At 37.2% G+C, this 13,605-nt stretch overlaps 1 protein-coding gene across 3 annotated transcripts in view; it reads left to right on the top strand.

The window, feature by feature from the left end:
* The window catches only part of Ccdc152 (coiled-coil domain containing 152), a 50,714-nt gene that overhangs the window by 12,311 nt on the left and 24,798 nt on the right, over positions 1 to 13,605 (top strand). For all 3 annotated transcript variants that reach the window (XM_045132517.1, XM_045132515.1, XM_045132516.1), the window contains 3 exons: positions 7,790 to 7,858; positions 9,614 to 9,678; positions 12,912 to 13,014. In XM_045132517.1, the coding sequence (XP_044988452.1) occupies positions 7,790 to 7,858; positions 9,614 to 9,678; positions 12,912 to 13,014 (237 nt within the window). The remainder of the gene's footprint in view (positions 1 to 7,789; positions 7,859 to 9,613; positions 9,679 to 12,911; positions 13,015 to 13,605) is intronic.

Raw genomic sequence — 13,605 nt, 5'->3', positions numbered from 1 at the left:
AATATACTGCCTCCAGGAGGCTTTAATTTCCAATTGCCATTAGCTGGGGAACCTAGTATCCAGAACACCTAAGTTTATGGGGGACACCTGAGTCAAACCACCACACGCATGTATTCTCTCACATAGAGCGGTTCCCCAGTCCAATTAGAGAGTAGTTGGTTTTCCCCATAATAGACACACCACTGTTGTACCTGTTGGCTCATTTGGCCTTGAGGCTTGTAGTGTGAACTGTTTTCACCACTGATGGCTTCTGTGTCCCATAAGGTTGCATGCAGTACAGCTTTTTCCAGCTTTCTATTAGCTGGTCTTATAGGGGAAGGTTTTCAGCTCAGCCCCAGTTTTATTTCTCAGTGATCTTGTAGCCCAAGCATGTGGAGTCTTCAGCAATAAGGCCTAATCATCTATTGCTGGCAGGAAACCAAGAGACTTGTAAATAGACTATAATGTTTGGGGGGGGGGGGCATCAGAGACATCCCTGGGCAACAACTCACTGGAAGGTATACCATCCCTGGCACTGAAATTTTTCTAGTAACAGTCTATGGCTTCTGGGTGTGTCATTATCCAAAAAACATAGGTTATCATGCGGCTAATTCACAATACTCTGAATTTTGATTAACCCTTCCCCCACAATACTTTTATTTAGTCTCTTTCTCTGAACTCACTTAGGCCATTCTATCCTCAATAATCTGACCATCTACTCACATATAAAAAGGACCATCCCCTTAAGTCCACCTCTCTCCTCCTTCCCTCATAGCCCTTTTCTACCTTACTGGCCCCTGCTACTGATTTTTACTCCAGCTCACACACAAGTCTAAACATTTGGAACTAGGATCTGCATATGAGAGAAAACCTGTGATATTAGCTTTCTGGTCCTGGATTACCTCACTTAGTATAGTCATGTCTACATCCTTCCATTTCCCTACAAATTTTATAATTTAATTATTCATTACCACTGAATAGAATTCTGTTGTATAAATGTACCACATCTTCATTATCCATTCATCAGTTGAGGGACATCTGGGCTGGTTCCATTTCCTAGCTACTGTGAATAGAGCAGCAAAAGCCATGGTTGTGCCAGTGTCTCTAAGGCAATGAGTAGAGTCCTTGGGATATATGCCTAAGAGTGATATAGATGGGTCATATGGTAGATCTATTTTTAGCTGTCTCAGGGACCTCCACACTGATTTCCACAATGGTTGTACCAGATTACATTCCCACCAACAGTGTAAAAGGCTTCCCCTTTTTCTGCATCCTCACCAACATTTATTGTCATTTGTTCTCTTGATGTTAGCCATTCTTTTTTAAAAAACAATGGGTTTTTTGTTCATTTTTATTTATTTATTTGAGAGTAACAGACAGAGATAGACAGAGGCAAACAGAGAGAGAGAGAGAGAATGGGTGCATCAAGGCCTCCAGCCACTGAAAACGAACTCCAGACTCATGAGCCCCCTTGTGCATCTGACTAACGTGGGTCCTTAGGCTTCACAGGCAAGTGCTTAATCAATAAGCCATCTCTCAAGCCCAATGTTAGTCATTCTGACAGGAGTGAGATGGAATCTCAAAGTAGTTTTAATTTGCATTTTCCTTATGGCTAAGGATGTAGAACTTTTTTTTAGATGTTTATATGCCATCTGCATTTCTTTTGAGAACTCTCTACTTAGTGTGTTAGCCCATTTTTAATTGAGTTATTTGATTTTTTTTTATTTAGTTTTCTGACTTCTTTGTATATCCTAGATATTAATCCTCTGTCAGATGTATAGTAAACAAAGATTTTCTCCCATTATGTAGGTTATTTCTTTGCTCTATTCACAGTACCCTTTGCTGTACAAAAGCTTTGTAATTTCATGAGGTCCCATTGGTTGATTAGTGGTTTTATGTCGTGAGGAACTGGGGTTATGTTCAAAAAGTCATCACCTATATAATATGTGGAAGGGTTTCCCCAACTTTTTCCTCAAGTAGTTTCAGAGTTTCAGATCTCATATCTAGGTCTTTGATCCATTTAGACTTGATTCTTGTCCATGAAGAGAGACAGGGATCAATTTTCATTCTTCTACATATAGATATTCAGTTTTTCCAGCACCATTTGTTAAAGAGGCTGTCTTTGCTTCAATGCATATTTTTGGCACTTTTGTCCAAAATCAAATGGCTGTAACAGCCTGGATTTACATCTGGGTCCTCTATTCTGTTCCATTGATCTATGTGTCTCTCTTTGTGCCAGTATTGTGGTATTTTTGTTACTATGGCTTTGTAATATGGCTTAAAATCCGATATGGTGATTCCTCTAGCCTTATTTTTGTTGCTAAACATTGTTTTGGCTATTCACTCTATTCACAGTGTCCTTTGCTGTACAAAAGCTTTGTAATTTCATGAGGTCCCAGTAGTTGATTAGTTTTATTTTAATTTTCTGAGCAACTCGGGTTATATTCAGAAAATCATTACCTATGCCAATATGTTGAAGGGTTTACCCTCCCTTTTTCTCTAGCAATTTCTGAGTTTCAGGTCTAATACTAAGGTCCCTGATCCACTTGGATTTGATTCTTATGCATGGAGAAAGACAAAGATCTGTTTTCATATTTCTACATATAGATATCCAGTTTTCCCAGCACCACTTGTTGAAGAAGCTTTCTTTTCTCCAGTGAATATTTTTAGCATTTTTGTCAAAAATCAAATGGCTGTAGCTGCCTGGATAAATATCTGAGTCCTCTATTCTGTTCCATTGATTTATATGTCTGTCTTTGTTCCAATATCATGCTGTTTTTGTTACTGTGGCTTTTTCATATAGCTTAAAATCAGGCATGGTGATAACACCAGCCTTATTTTTATTGCTCAAATTTTTTTTTTGGCTATTTGAAGTTTTTTGTGCTTCCAAATGAATTTTAGGATTGTTTTTTCTATTCCTGTGAAGAATGCCATTTAAATTTTAATGGGCATTGCATTAAATGTGTAGATTGCTTTTGGTAAGATCGACATTTTCACAGTATTGATTCTTCCAATCCAAGAACATGGGATGTCTTTACATTGCTTTGTGTCTTCTGAAATTTCTCAGTTGAGTGGTTTAAATTTCTCATTGTAGAGATCTTTCACTTCCTTAGTTAAGTTTATTCCAAGGTACTTTTTTTTTTTTTTTTTTGAGGCAGTTGTGAATGGGAAAGATTCCCTGATTTCATTCTCTGCACATTTTGTTGTTAGTATATAGGAAACCTACTGATTTGTGTGTATTTATTTTGTATCCTGCTACATTGCTAAAAGTGTTTATCAGCTCTAACAGTTTGCTGGTAGAGTTTTTATGATCTTTTATGTATAGAATTATATCATCTGCAAATAGTGATAATTTGATCTCTTCCTTTCCAATTTATATGCCTTTTATGGGTGTCTCTTGCCTTATTGCTATAGCTAAGACTTCCAGTACTATATTAAGTAAAAGTGGGGCCACCACTTTTATTTTTTTTTTAGGTATTCTGTTCTCTCCTTCATACATTCTACTGGTGAGACTTTCCACAGGATTTTTATTTCATTGATTGTATTCTTCAGAGCCAGAATTTCAGCACAGGTTTTATTCAGTATTGCTGTTTCCTTACTCATGTCTTGTAATAACCTCTTTATTTCATTAAGCTGTTTTCCTGTGTTCTCTTTAAGAAGTTTGTTTTCTTCTTTGGTTCCTTTGTTTTCTTCTTTGATTCCCTTCATTTCTCCTCTGATTTCTTTGAGCATAGATACCATGATTTTCTTGAAACCTTTGTCAGGCATTTCATCTAAAATAGTCTCATTGGTGATCATTTCTGATGGATTTATAGTTTTTGGTGGGTCTGTATTGTCTTGATTCTTTGAGTTTCTTGAATTATATTGTTGTGACTTTTGCCTCCTGAATTGATTTGATGCTTGGGTTTTCTACTTATCTGCAGTGTTCCCAGATGTGGCAGTCCACCTCTATATACTCTCAAGATGCCAGGTGTAGCTCTTGTCCCCCAACCAAGCCACAGAAGTAATCCTAAGTGTTGTGTTTGCTTGCTAAGCAAGTATTCTAGTGGACTGGGTGGAATAATTTACTGGCAAATTCTAAACTTCAACCAAGTAGCATTCACAATCAATAAAACCCAGCACAAAGTGTGTAATTGTGGAGATTAAAGCAAATAGATAGTTCTATAAAGCCAAAATCCATAAGGGTGTGTGTTGTTCTACACCCTTAATCTTATCAGCTGGGATGTAGATATTTCTGTTCTGAATTAGGTTCTAGGTCAATCTGGATCTAGATCAGACCCTGCCCCCAATAATGACAGAAGCAAAAAAAAAAAAAAAAGACCCTATATATATGAAAGCATCAAAGGCAACTATATTCAACCCCCAAATGCAGGTTATTTGAAAATGTTAAAGCCAACCAAGACCTTTCAGGGTGGCTTCCAATCTCACCAATGCTGAGTGCCCACCTCGATCCCTCCATCTTGTGCTGTGCAGCTGTACCTCTGATCAGCTCTGCAGGCTGCGCTGCCACTGGGGGCTGAATGCCAGAGGTTTGCGGTTCGGTTCTGATGGTGGGGGAGGGGAAAGTTCAGACTTCTGAAGTTGCTGGTACTTGCAGTAGCTCTTTAGTTGATCTCAGCTGTCTTTTCTTCAGATTTCTTAACTTATCAAGAAGGCTGATGAAGTTTAAAAGTCTGTTGCTTGGTCTCTGTTGCTGCTGCCACCTGGCGTGCCTGCCATGGTGGCGCTGGGTGGGTGCAGAGCACAGATTGCAGGCCTTGAGTGCCTCACAAGGACTCTAGCCATTTCCCTCCTTTTGGGTGGATCTTGGTCTCTCTGGCTCCTCCTCTGTGTCTAAGAATAACCTATGCTCCTTCAGTTTTCAGAAGACAAGTGTATTTTGCTGGGGTTTTGCTTAAATCCCTGCCTAAGCTGGTTTGGCATTTCTCCTATGTCACCATGTTACCTGGAAGCAGAAGTGTATATATTCTTAATGTATGTCCATATGGTTTTCTGAATTTCTTTGGTATTAGTTGTAATGATGCATTTTTCTTCCCCAGTTTTATTAATTTTTGTCTCATCTTTCTTCTGGTCAAATTTGCTAAGGGTTTATCAATCTTGTTTATACTTTCAAAGAGCCAACTTTTTCTTTTGGTGATTCTTTATTTTTTTAGTTTCTATTTCATTAATTCTGCCCTAATCTTTAATATTTCTTTCCATCCACTAATTTTTGATTGGTCTTGTTCTTCTTTTTCCAAGGTGTTAAAAGTGAAGCATTAAGTTCTTTACTTGTGGCTCTAATTTCTTAATATATGCACTTAGAGGTATAAATTTCCCACTTAGGACTGCCTTCATTGTTTCCCAAAGGCTTTGGTATGTTGTATTCTCATCATCATTTGATTCTATGAATTTATTGATTTCATTTTTGATTTCTTTAATGACCCATTCATCATTCAATAGGGTACTGTTTAGAATCCATGACTTTTTATATGCTCTGTAGTTTTTCTTATTGCTGATTTGTAGTTTAATACCATGGTGGTCAGATAGAGTACAAGGGATTATTTCAATTTTCCAGTATTCAGTAAGATTGGCATTGTGTCCTAATATATGGTCTATTATAGAGAATGTTCCATGTGCTGCTGAGAAAAAAATGTATAATCTGCAGCATTTGGATGATATATCTGTTAGGTCCATTTGTTCCATGACATCAGTTAATCTAGATGTCTTTCTGTTTGTTTTTTTTTTGCAAGGATGACCTGTCAATTGATGAGAGTGGAGTATGGAAGGCATCCACTTCATACTCAAATAACAGTTAAAACAACAGAGAAAAGGGAAACCAGGAAGCACTACAAAACAAGAAGTATGGAAAGAATAATTATGTAACTTTAAATAATCAGACCCTGTCCCCAATAATGTAGAAACAAAAAACAAAGGCCCTATAAATTTGAAAGCATCAAAGACAATAATAGTCTACCCTCCCAATACAACTTAATTGAGAATGGTAAAGCCAACCAAGAATATGTAACCCCTAACCTTCTCTGACATGGAAAGAGAGATTAGCACTTCCTGTGCAGGCATAGGTACCTGGTTTTTTATAAATTGGCCTTCTTAACTTCTGGGGTGGTTTCCAATCTCACTAATGCTGACTATCCACCTCAATCCCTCTGTGTTGTGCTGTGGAGCTTGTGTTCTGATCAGCTTTGGTGTATGCCCTGCCCCAGAGGTTGAATGAGTTCTCTGAGGCTTGTGATCCTGATGGTTGGGCCATTGGTGAATGCAGGAAACCTGGAGTTGTACTGGAACTGCTAAACTAGTCCTACCTGTGCTCCCTTTAGCAGCTCCTCAGCTGGTCTCTGCTGTTTCCCCTTCAGGTTTCTTGACTTTGTGAGGAGGCTGATGCAATTGGAAAATCCCCTTGTTTGGTCTCTGCTCCTGCAGCTCCGTGCTGGCCCTAGTTCCTGTTTGGATGGGCGTACAGATCTGGGCAGCAAGTGCCTTGGTAGGATTCTGGCAGGTTTCCTCATTTCTGGTAGATCGTGGTCTCTCCTGTTTCTCCACTGTGGCCAATAATAACACATACACTTTCACTTTTCAGAAGAAGAGTTTATTTTGCTGTGTTTTTGTTTAAAACCCTCCCTAGGTTGGTTGGTCATGACTCCTCTTCCAGGAGTCCCATCTTACCCAGAAGTCTCTGCCCATCACTTTTGATCCATATCACAAGTGACTATTGTTAGTGGTAACTAAGAGTGTGACCAAGGCTTGAATGCACACATCAGGGTCTTCCTTTTGCAATGAAAATTAGTTAATTATGTCTGAAGCTATTGGCACTGTAATTGGAATTTTTAAAATTTTATTTATTTTAAGAGAGAGAGAGACAAAGGCAGAGAGAGAGAGAGAGAGAGAGAGAGAGAGCGAGCGAGCATGAGAATGGACACACCAAATCCTTCAGCCTCTGGGAATGAACTTCACCCATGTGCACCTCCTTGTGCATATATGCAATATTGCACGGTTGTGTCACTGAGCAGCTGGCTTATGTGGGAAATGGAGATTCAAACAGCAGTTATTTGGCTTCACTGAAAAATGCTTTAACCACTAAGCCATCTTTCCAGCCCTGTAATTGGAACTTTAATCCTTTTGTATAGCCATCCTTTTCCAAAGACAAAGGTATGAGTACTGAGATAACATGTCAGAGAACAGTGAGGAAGATCCTACACATTCACACCAGGGATGTCCCTCTACATTTAGACAAAACTTAACATGGTTTAACTCTTCTTTCTTAAAATGTGCTTTCATGGGAAATTTGTATGGACATGTGCTTCATAGTTTTGCTGGCTTCACTTTCAGGATAAACATTGCTAAAGGCACATATGGAGATCTTTAGAAAACTCATGATTAAATGTTGGAATTCACTTCACATAAAGGTTAATTTCGAAAAGAATTTATTATACAATCACATTTGACATGTGAAGTGGCTTTATAAAGATCTTATAATTGTAAATTAAAAATAGTTTTATTTGGGCTGGAGAGATGGCTTAGCGGTTAAGCGCTTGCCTGTGAAGCCTAAGGACCCCGGTTCGAGGCTCGGTTCCCCAGGTCCCACGTTAGCCAGATGCACAAGGGGGCACACGCGTCTGGAGTTCATTTGCAGAGGCTGGAAGCCCTGGTGCGCCCATTCTCTCTCTCTCCCTCTATCTGTCTTTCTCTCTGTGTCTGTCACTCTCAAATAAATAAATTAAAAATTAAAAAAAAATAGTTTATTTGAATTATTTTAATTGAGGGAATGCCAAAATAATTGAAAATGATTTTCAAATAAATTTATCTTTTGCTATAGAATGCACTGCTCTTCGTAACATGATTAAAGGGCTACAACAGACCATTGAATATCAGCACAATTTGAAAGGTAAGTTAGAAGAAATATCATTAAAATCAGGGTTTGAGAATAGAAAGTTCTTAATAATGTTGACAAGATGTTACTATTAAGTTGATTTTGTTTGATTCATCAGCTAAGAGACTTCCACTATCCACATTTTTCTCAAAATTCTTGTCCTTCAAGCTCCCACAGAATGGCCCAGATAGCTTTGCTTATAGTATTCAAGGCCTTTTATCTGACAGTTCCAAACTCTTTTACAGCCTTCCCCTTTCGTCATTTACTTTTGTTCCAGCTGCCTATGTGCTTGCGCTGTCATATCCAAAAGTAGACCTGAACAAGAAGTATTTTTGTCTTATTCTGATGATTATATTATTTAGATCTTGCATGTAAATCATTTTAAGTTGATATTTGCATATGGTTTGAGAGTGGGATTCAGTTGTATTCTGCATATACCCAGTTTTTCTAGCACTACTTATTGAAGAGAAACTATCTCTTCCTACATTATGTGTTATTTATATCATTTTCTTATTGTTGTGACTAAATCTCCATCAAGAAGCAACTTAAGGTAAAAATGGTTTATCTCCTTTTATGGTTCCAGGTTACATTATGGTTGGGAAAGTATGGTGGAAGGAGCTTGAAATGGTTGGTCACATTGAGTCCACAGTGAGCAGGCAGAGAGTGATGAGAAGTACAGCTGGCTTTTTCATTTTTTAAAATTTATTTATGAGACAGAGAAATAGGAATATATATATATATATATATATATATATATATATATATATATATATATATATATATTAGGGTTACACACACACACACACACACACACACACACACAAATACACAAATATATATAGAGAGAGTGGGTATGCCAGGGCCTCCAACCACTGCAAACAAACTCCAGATGCATGTGCCACTTTGGGCATCTGACATATGTAGGGACTGGAGAATCAGACCTGGGTTCATAGGCTTTGCAGGCAAGTGCCATCTCTTCAGCCCTGGCTTTCCCATTTTCCTGCAGTCTAGAACCAGATGAACTTTCTACATAATTACTTTGTTTATTGCTGCCACAGATATCTGGCCAAGCAATTTAAGAAAGGGATGGCCGGGCATGGTGGAACATGCTTTTAATTCCAGCACTCAGGAGGCAGAGGTAGGGGGATCACCATGAGTTCAAGACCACCCTGAGACTATATAATGAATTCCAGGTCAGCCTGGGCCAGAGTGAGACCCTACCTCAGAAAACAACAAAAAATAAATAAATAAGTAAAAAAGAAAGGAATGGTTTGTTTTGGCTTACAGTTCAAATTTATAGTCTGTCGTGATAGGGAAGGCATAGTAGTAGGAGCATGATGCACCTGACAAGTCAGGAAATAGAATGATAAATACTGCTGCTCACTAACTTTCTTCTGTTATTGCAGTCAAGGACCCCAGCCTGGTACCAAGCACAGTTAAAGTGTAACCTCCAACTTTAATTAATATCATATAGAAAATAACTCACAGATTTGTTTCCATGGTGATGCTAAATCTTGTGAAGTTGACAATTGAGATTAGCACACTGCCATTGTAGACCAATTGTCATGTTATAACTACTTACAAATATATCTCGCCATTAGACTGTAAGTTTTGTGAAAAAATATTGTTTTGTGCTTCTGTATTCATTGTATCTGTGCAGAATACATGTTACTAGATATGTACATGAATAAATGCTTATGTATTATACACAGTCTCAAATAATTTACAAATACCATATGCATTAGTATTAGTAAATTTATTTTTATATAGATGAAAATGAAGAATTGAAAAGAAATGCTGATCTGCTGAAAGAACAGTTAAAGTCTCATGAGCAGGTGGGTTTATGTGCTGTTATATCCAAACCCTTGTAGAAAATCTGTTTATTCTAATTAAGGCCAAATAGGTTATTTTTATTAATAAATAACACCAAAATGTATGTGTATGTCAATAAAATGCATATATATGGTGAAAAATGTTAATAAATGGGCATTTATTTAAGAGACACATAATCATGTTACAAAACAATGCACTACTCTAGCACTTGCATTGCTGTTTCTTTCTACCAAGAAGAGATGTAATTTTGTTGCATATTTCTCAGTTGTGCTAATACAGGCTTCATTTTAGAACATGCTGTATTGGTTAGCACTTTTAGATTTTTCATTATAAAGTAAATGAGTCTTTACCCTTTGTTATTTGAATAATTATTGCACCATCCAATGAAGGGAGCATTTTATGTTGATCACAAAGTTAATTCTTTCCCCAAGGTCCATCATACTCTCTGATACTTTTTTTTTTTTTCCCTCTAAGATTGGTATACGTATAGTAGTTGCAGAACATAAGACACGCCACCTTAAAATATAAAAGAGGACATTTATATCAATGACCATCTCACTACCTTCTGAGAGGTTTACTGTGTAATTTTCCTTTCTCATCTCCAATAGCCAACATGTCAAATTCTACCAGACCTAAGATCTCCAAAACCCAAGGTGAATGTGTAATAGCTTTCATGTTGACATATAGTCTCTAAACTGACTTTGGATCCTTATGTGACTAGCCCTTGAAGAAATAGCTAGTTATAGTATGCTTATTAGTGTTTCTAAATAACACCCTAATAAAAAGCATTCTTCCTGGGATACTTGGAAAATTTAGCTTTTCATTTAAGTCTCTTTGGCATATATTGAATCCTTTTGCTTCATTTTTTCTTCCTTATTCTTCCCTGCTTATTTTCATATCTTGACACTAGAGCTCAACAGTAGTTGGTAATGTCAATTTTTAATCCAGAGAGGAGAGAGAGGTAGTTTTGGTTCCTTTCCCATCTAAAGCTTCAAGATCTATAGTACTGATTTGTCTAGAATACTGCAATAATTTTCTATGGGGTAGCAAGTAGAAAATACTACAGTCCAATATTCTTAATTTCCTAATTAATCTTTTTTGTCCAAAACAAACTTTAAAAAATGGCCTCGATCCAGTGAGGAATCACTATTATAGAGTTTGCAGGTACATACAAAATTCATGAAGAGCCACTTCCTAGGAACAAAATAAGAAGGTGCTTAGTGGAAATATTTGCATGATTGATAGGATTTTGTACATTATATACAGAAAATCCTTAAGTTTCTAAGACAGTAATATAGCTAGAAGCTATCCTTTGACGTGTAAAGTTCTCAGAAACTGAGAAGGCAATCAATCTTCTCTTACTGAGTTTTGTCTAGGAAAACAGAAGGAACTAAATTCCTTAAGATTGACACAGCTAAAATGAGGGAGAACAGCCCACTGAGATACAGCATAGCTCATCCCACACATCAGGATAGCCTTTATGTCCATAGGCTGGAATGAAAAAGTGTGTCTTGCCAAATTAATGTACATGATCCACTTTAATGGTGGCATCTTCTAGTGACAAGATCAGGATGAAAGGATACAGAGAATTTTTCTTGGCTTTCTCTGAACAGCAGTGAATTACTATACCTAATAAAGTAATTATAAAAGCCACTTTATTGGGATCTTCTAGTTTCCCATCTAAAAACCTAGATACACACATTGGGGAAATGGCAGTTTTGAGGTCCATGCCTATGCCTGCCTCAGCTTTAGTTACATTTACAATTTGCTAGGTAGGAAAAGTAGCACAAATAGCAATCTAGACTTATTCCAGGTCTGGAGAGATGGCTTAGCAGTTAAAATGCTCACCTGTAAAGCCGAAGGACCCAGGTTTGATTCCACTGGATCCATGTAAGCCAGATGCACAAGGTGGCTCATGCATCTGGAGTTTATTTTCAGTAGCTAGAGGCCCTGGTACGCCCATTCTCTCACTCTCTATCTGCCTCTTTCTCTGTCTTCCTCTTTCTCAAATAAGTAAATATTTTTAAAAAATACCATAGCCTCTTAACTAGAGTAATACATAGGAATATATGTCTAGATTTAGTTACAGACATACAAGCCAGTACATCTTGGCTTTTTAAAAATTTTGTTTTCTTTTACTTCCTCAATGCCATTGAGTATGTATTAATAGGCATAAACTTTTTATGCAAAAAAAGAACATCGAAAGGTACATACAAGTATACCCAAAGTTTGCATAAAATTTCAAGTAGCTGTGATATCACATTATATTACAGAACCATAACATAGTTAAAAAAAAAAAAAACAGCATGGCATTGGCCTAAAAATAGCCACACAGATTAATGGACTAGAATAGAGGACCCATATATGAACCCACACAGCTGCATCCATCTGATTTTTGACAAAGTTGTCAAAAATCTACAGTGGAGGGGAAAAAATCAACAACAACTTTTCAACAAATTGGTAGCAATACGAAGAAGAATGTAACTTGATACCTATCTTTTAACCTGCAGAAAAATCAACTCCAAATGGATCAAAGACCTTATATAAAACTTGATAGTTTTAAACTATTAAAAGAAAAAGTTGACACTTTAAGGTATATATAGACAGGGACTTGCTAAATAGGGCTCTAGTCAGAAAAGAATGCCAACAATTTCTTAAATTAAAAGGTTGTGATGCAAAAGAAACAGTTAATTGAATGAAAAGATAGCCTATGGAACAGGAGAAGATCTATGGTAGCTTTGCATCTGACAGAGGACTGATATCTACAACATACAGCAGCAAGACCCTACCTCGAGAAAACAACAACAAACACACACACAAAAAAGAACTCCAAAATCTAAACAAAAACAAATCAAACATCCCGATAGTTTAATAGGCTATTGAAATGAACACATAATTCTCAAAAGATGAAATACAAATGGCAAAAATATACAAAATGTCCAACCTTAGACTGAGCATGGTGGCACACACCTCTATTCCCAGCACTTGGGAAGCAGAAGAATGTGCTAAACACTGGCAAAGGGAAGCTGGCTATAATACCCATAATTTTGCCTCCATCAGCACCAGGAGGCTTTAATTCCCAAATTGCCACTATTTTGTGTTAGTGTTGTGAAAAAATTTTAAGTAAAAGACTTTGTATATAATTACATGTCAAAAATTAATATAAGCAAATAATTTCATGTTGCTAATTAACCAAATTATATTTACATTAAAATGAATATATTTTAATATCTAGGAATATAAGAATAATATTGCCAAGCTTGTAAGTGAAGTGAAAATCAAAGAGGAGGGACATAAGATAGAAATAAGTAAACTTTATCAAGATATGCAGAAGAAAGGTAAGTTATTTTTATTTTTATATTTTGCTTTTACTCTTTTTTTAAGAAATTTTTTATTAGAAACTTTGTGTAGACATATCATGTATTGGCTCTATCTTTTCCCTCTTCCCTGCCTCCACTCCACTGAAGATCCTCCTCAGTGAGATTGCTGGTATGTACCATGGGGTTGTGGGTTATGAGTTGTGAGAACAGCAGTCAGTCATGGGCAGGGGGAATGCTTGTGGATATTCCCTCCCATCCCGAGGCTCTTGCAATCTTTTGGCCCTCTCTTCTGCAAAATTGCCTGAGTGGTGTGTATCTCTAGTGTTGAGCTCTCAGCAGTTTCTGGATTTGGAATATTTTTAGTACCTTAATGTCTGTCTGTCCATCATCCTGGCACAGGTTGTCAGGTTTAGCATGGAACCAGCATTCTTACTCATCTCACCAATTCCTCTGTGGCTTCACCTGGGCTCTAGCTGCTGTGTAGGGAGTGGCTCATCTCCTACCAGGGAGTCAGCTATGTTTTCTTGTTTTGTGGATAGATTTTGGTTGACATCGGTTGTCATTGCCTTCTGAAAAAGAAAAACGGATTTTCCAACATAAAGCGTGATC

This window comes from Jaculus jaculus, chromosome 13, assembly GCF_020740685.1.
Source record: "Jaculus jaculus isolate mJacJac1 chromosome 13, mJacJac1.mat.Y.cur, whole genome shotgun sequence".
Lineage (NCBI taxonomy): Eukaryota > Metazoa > Chordata > Mammalia > Rodentia > Dipodidae > Jaculus > Jaculus jaculus.
This window is presented reverse-complemented; position numbering and strand designations above follow the sequence as displayed.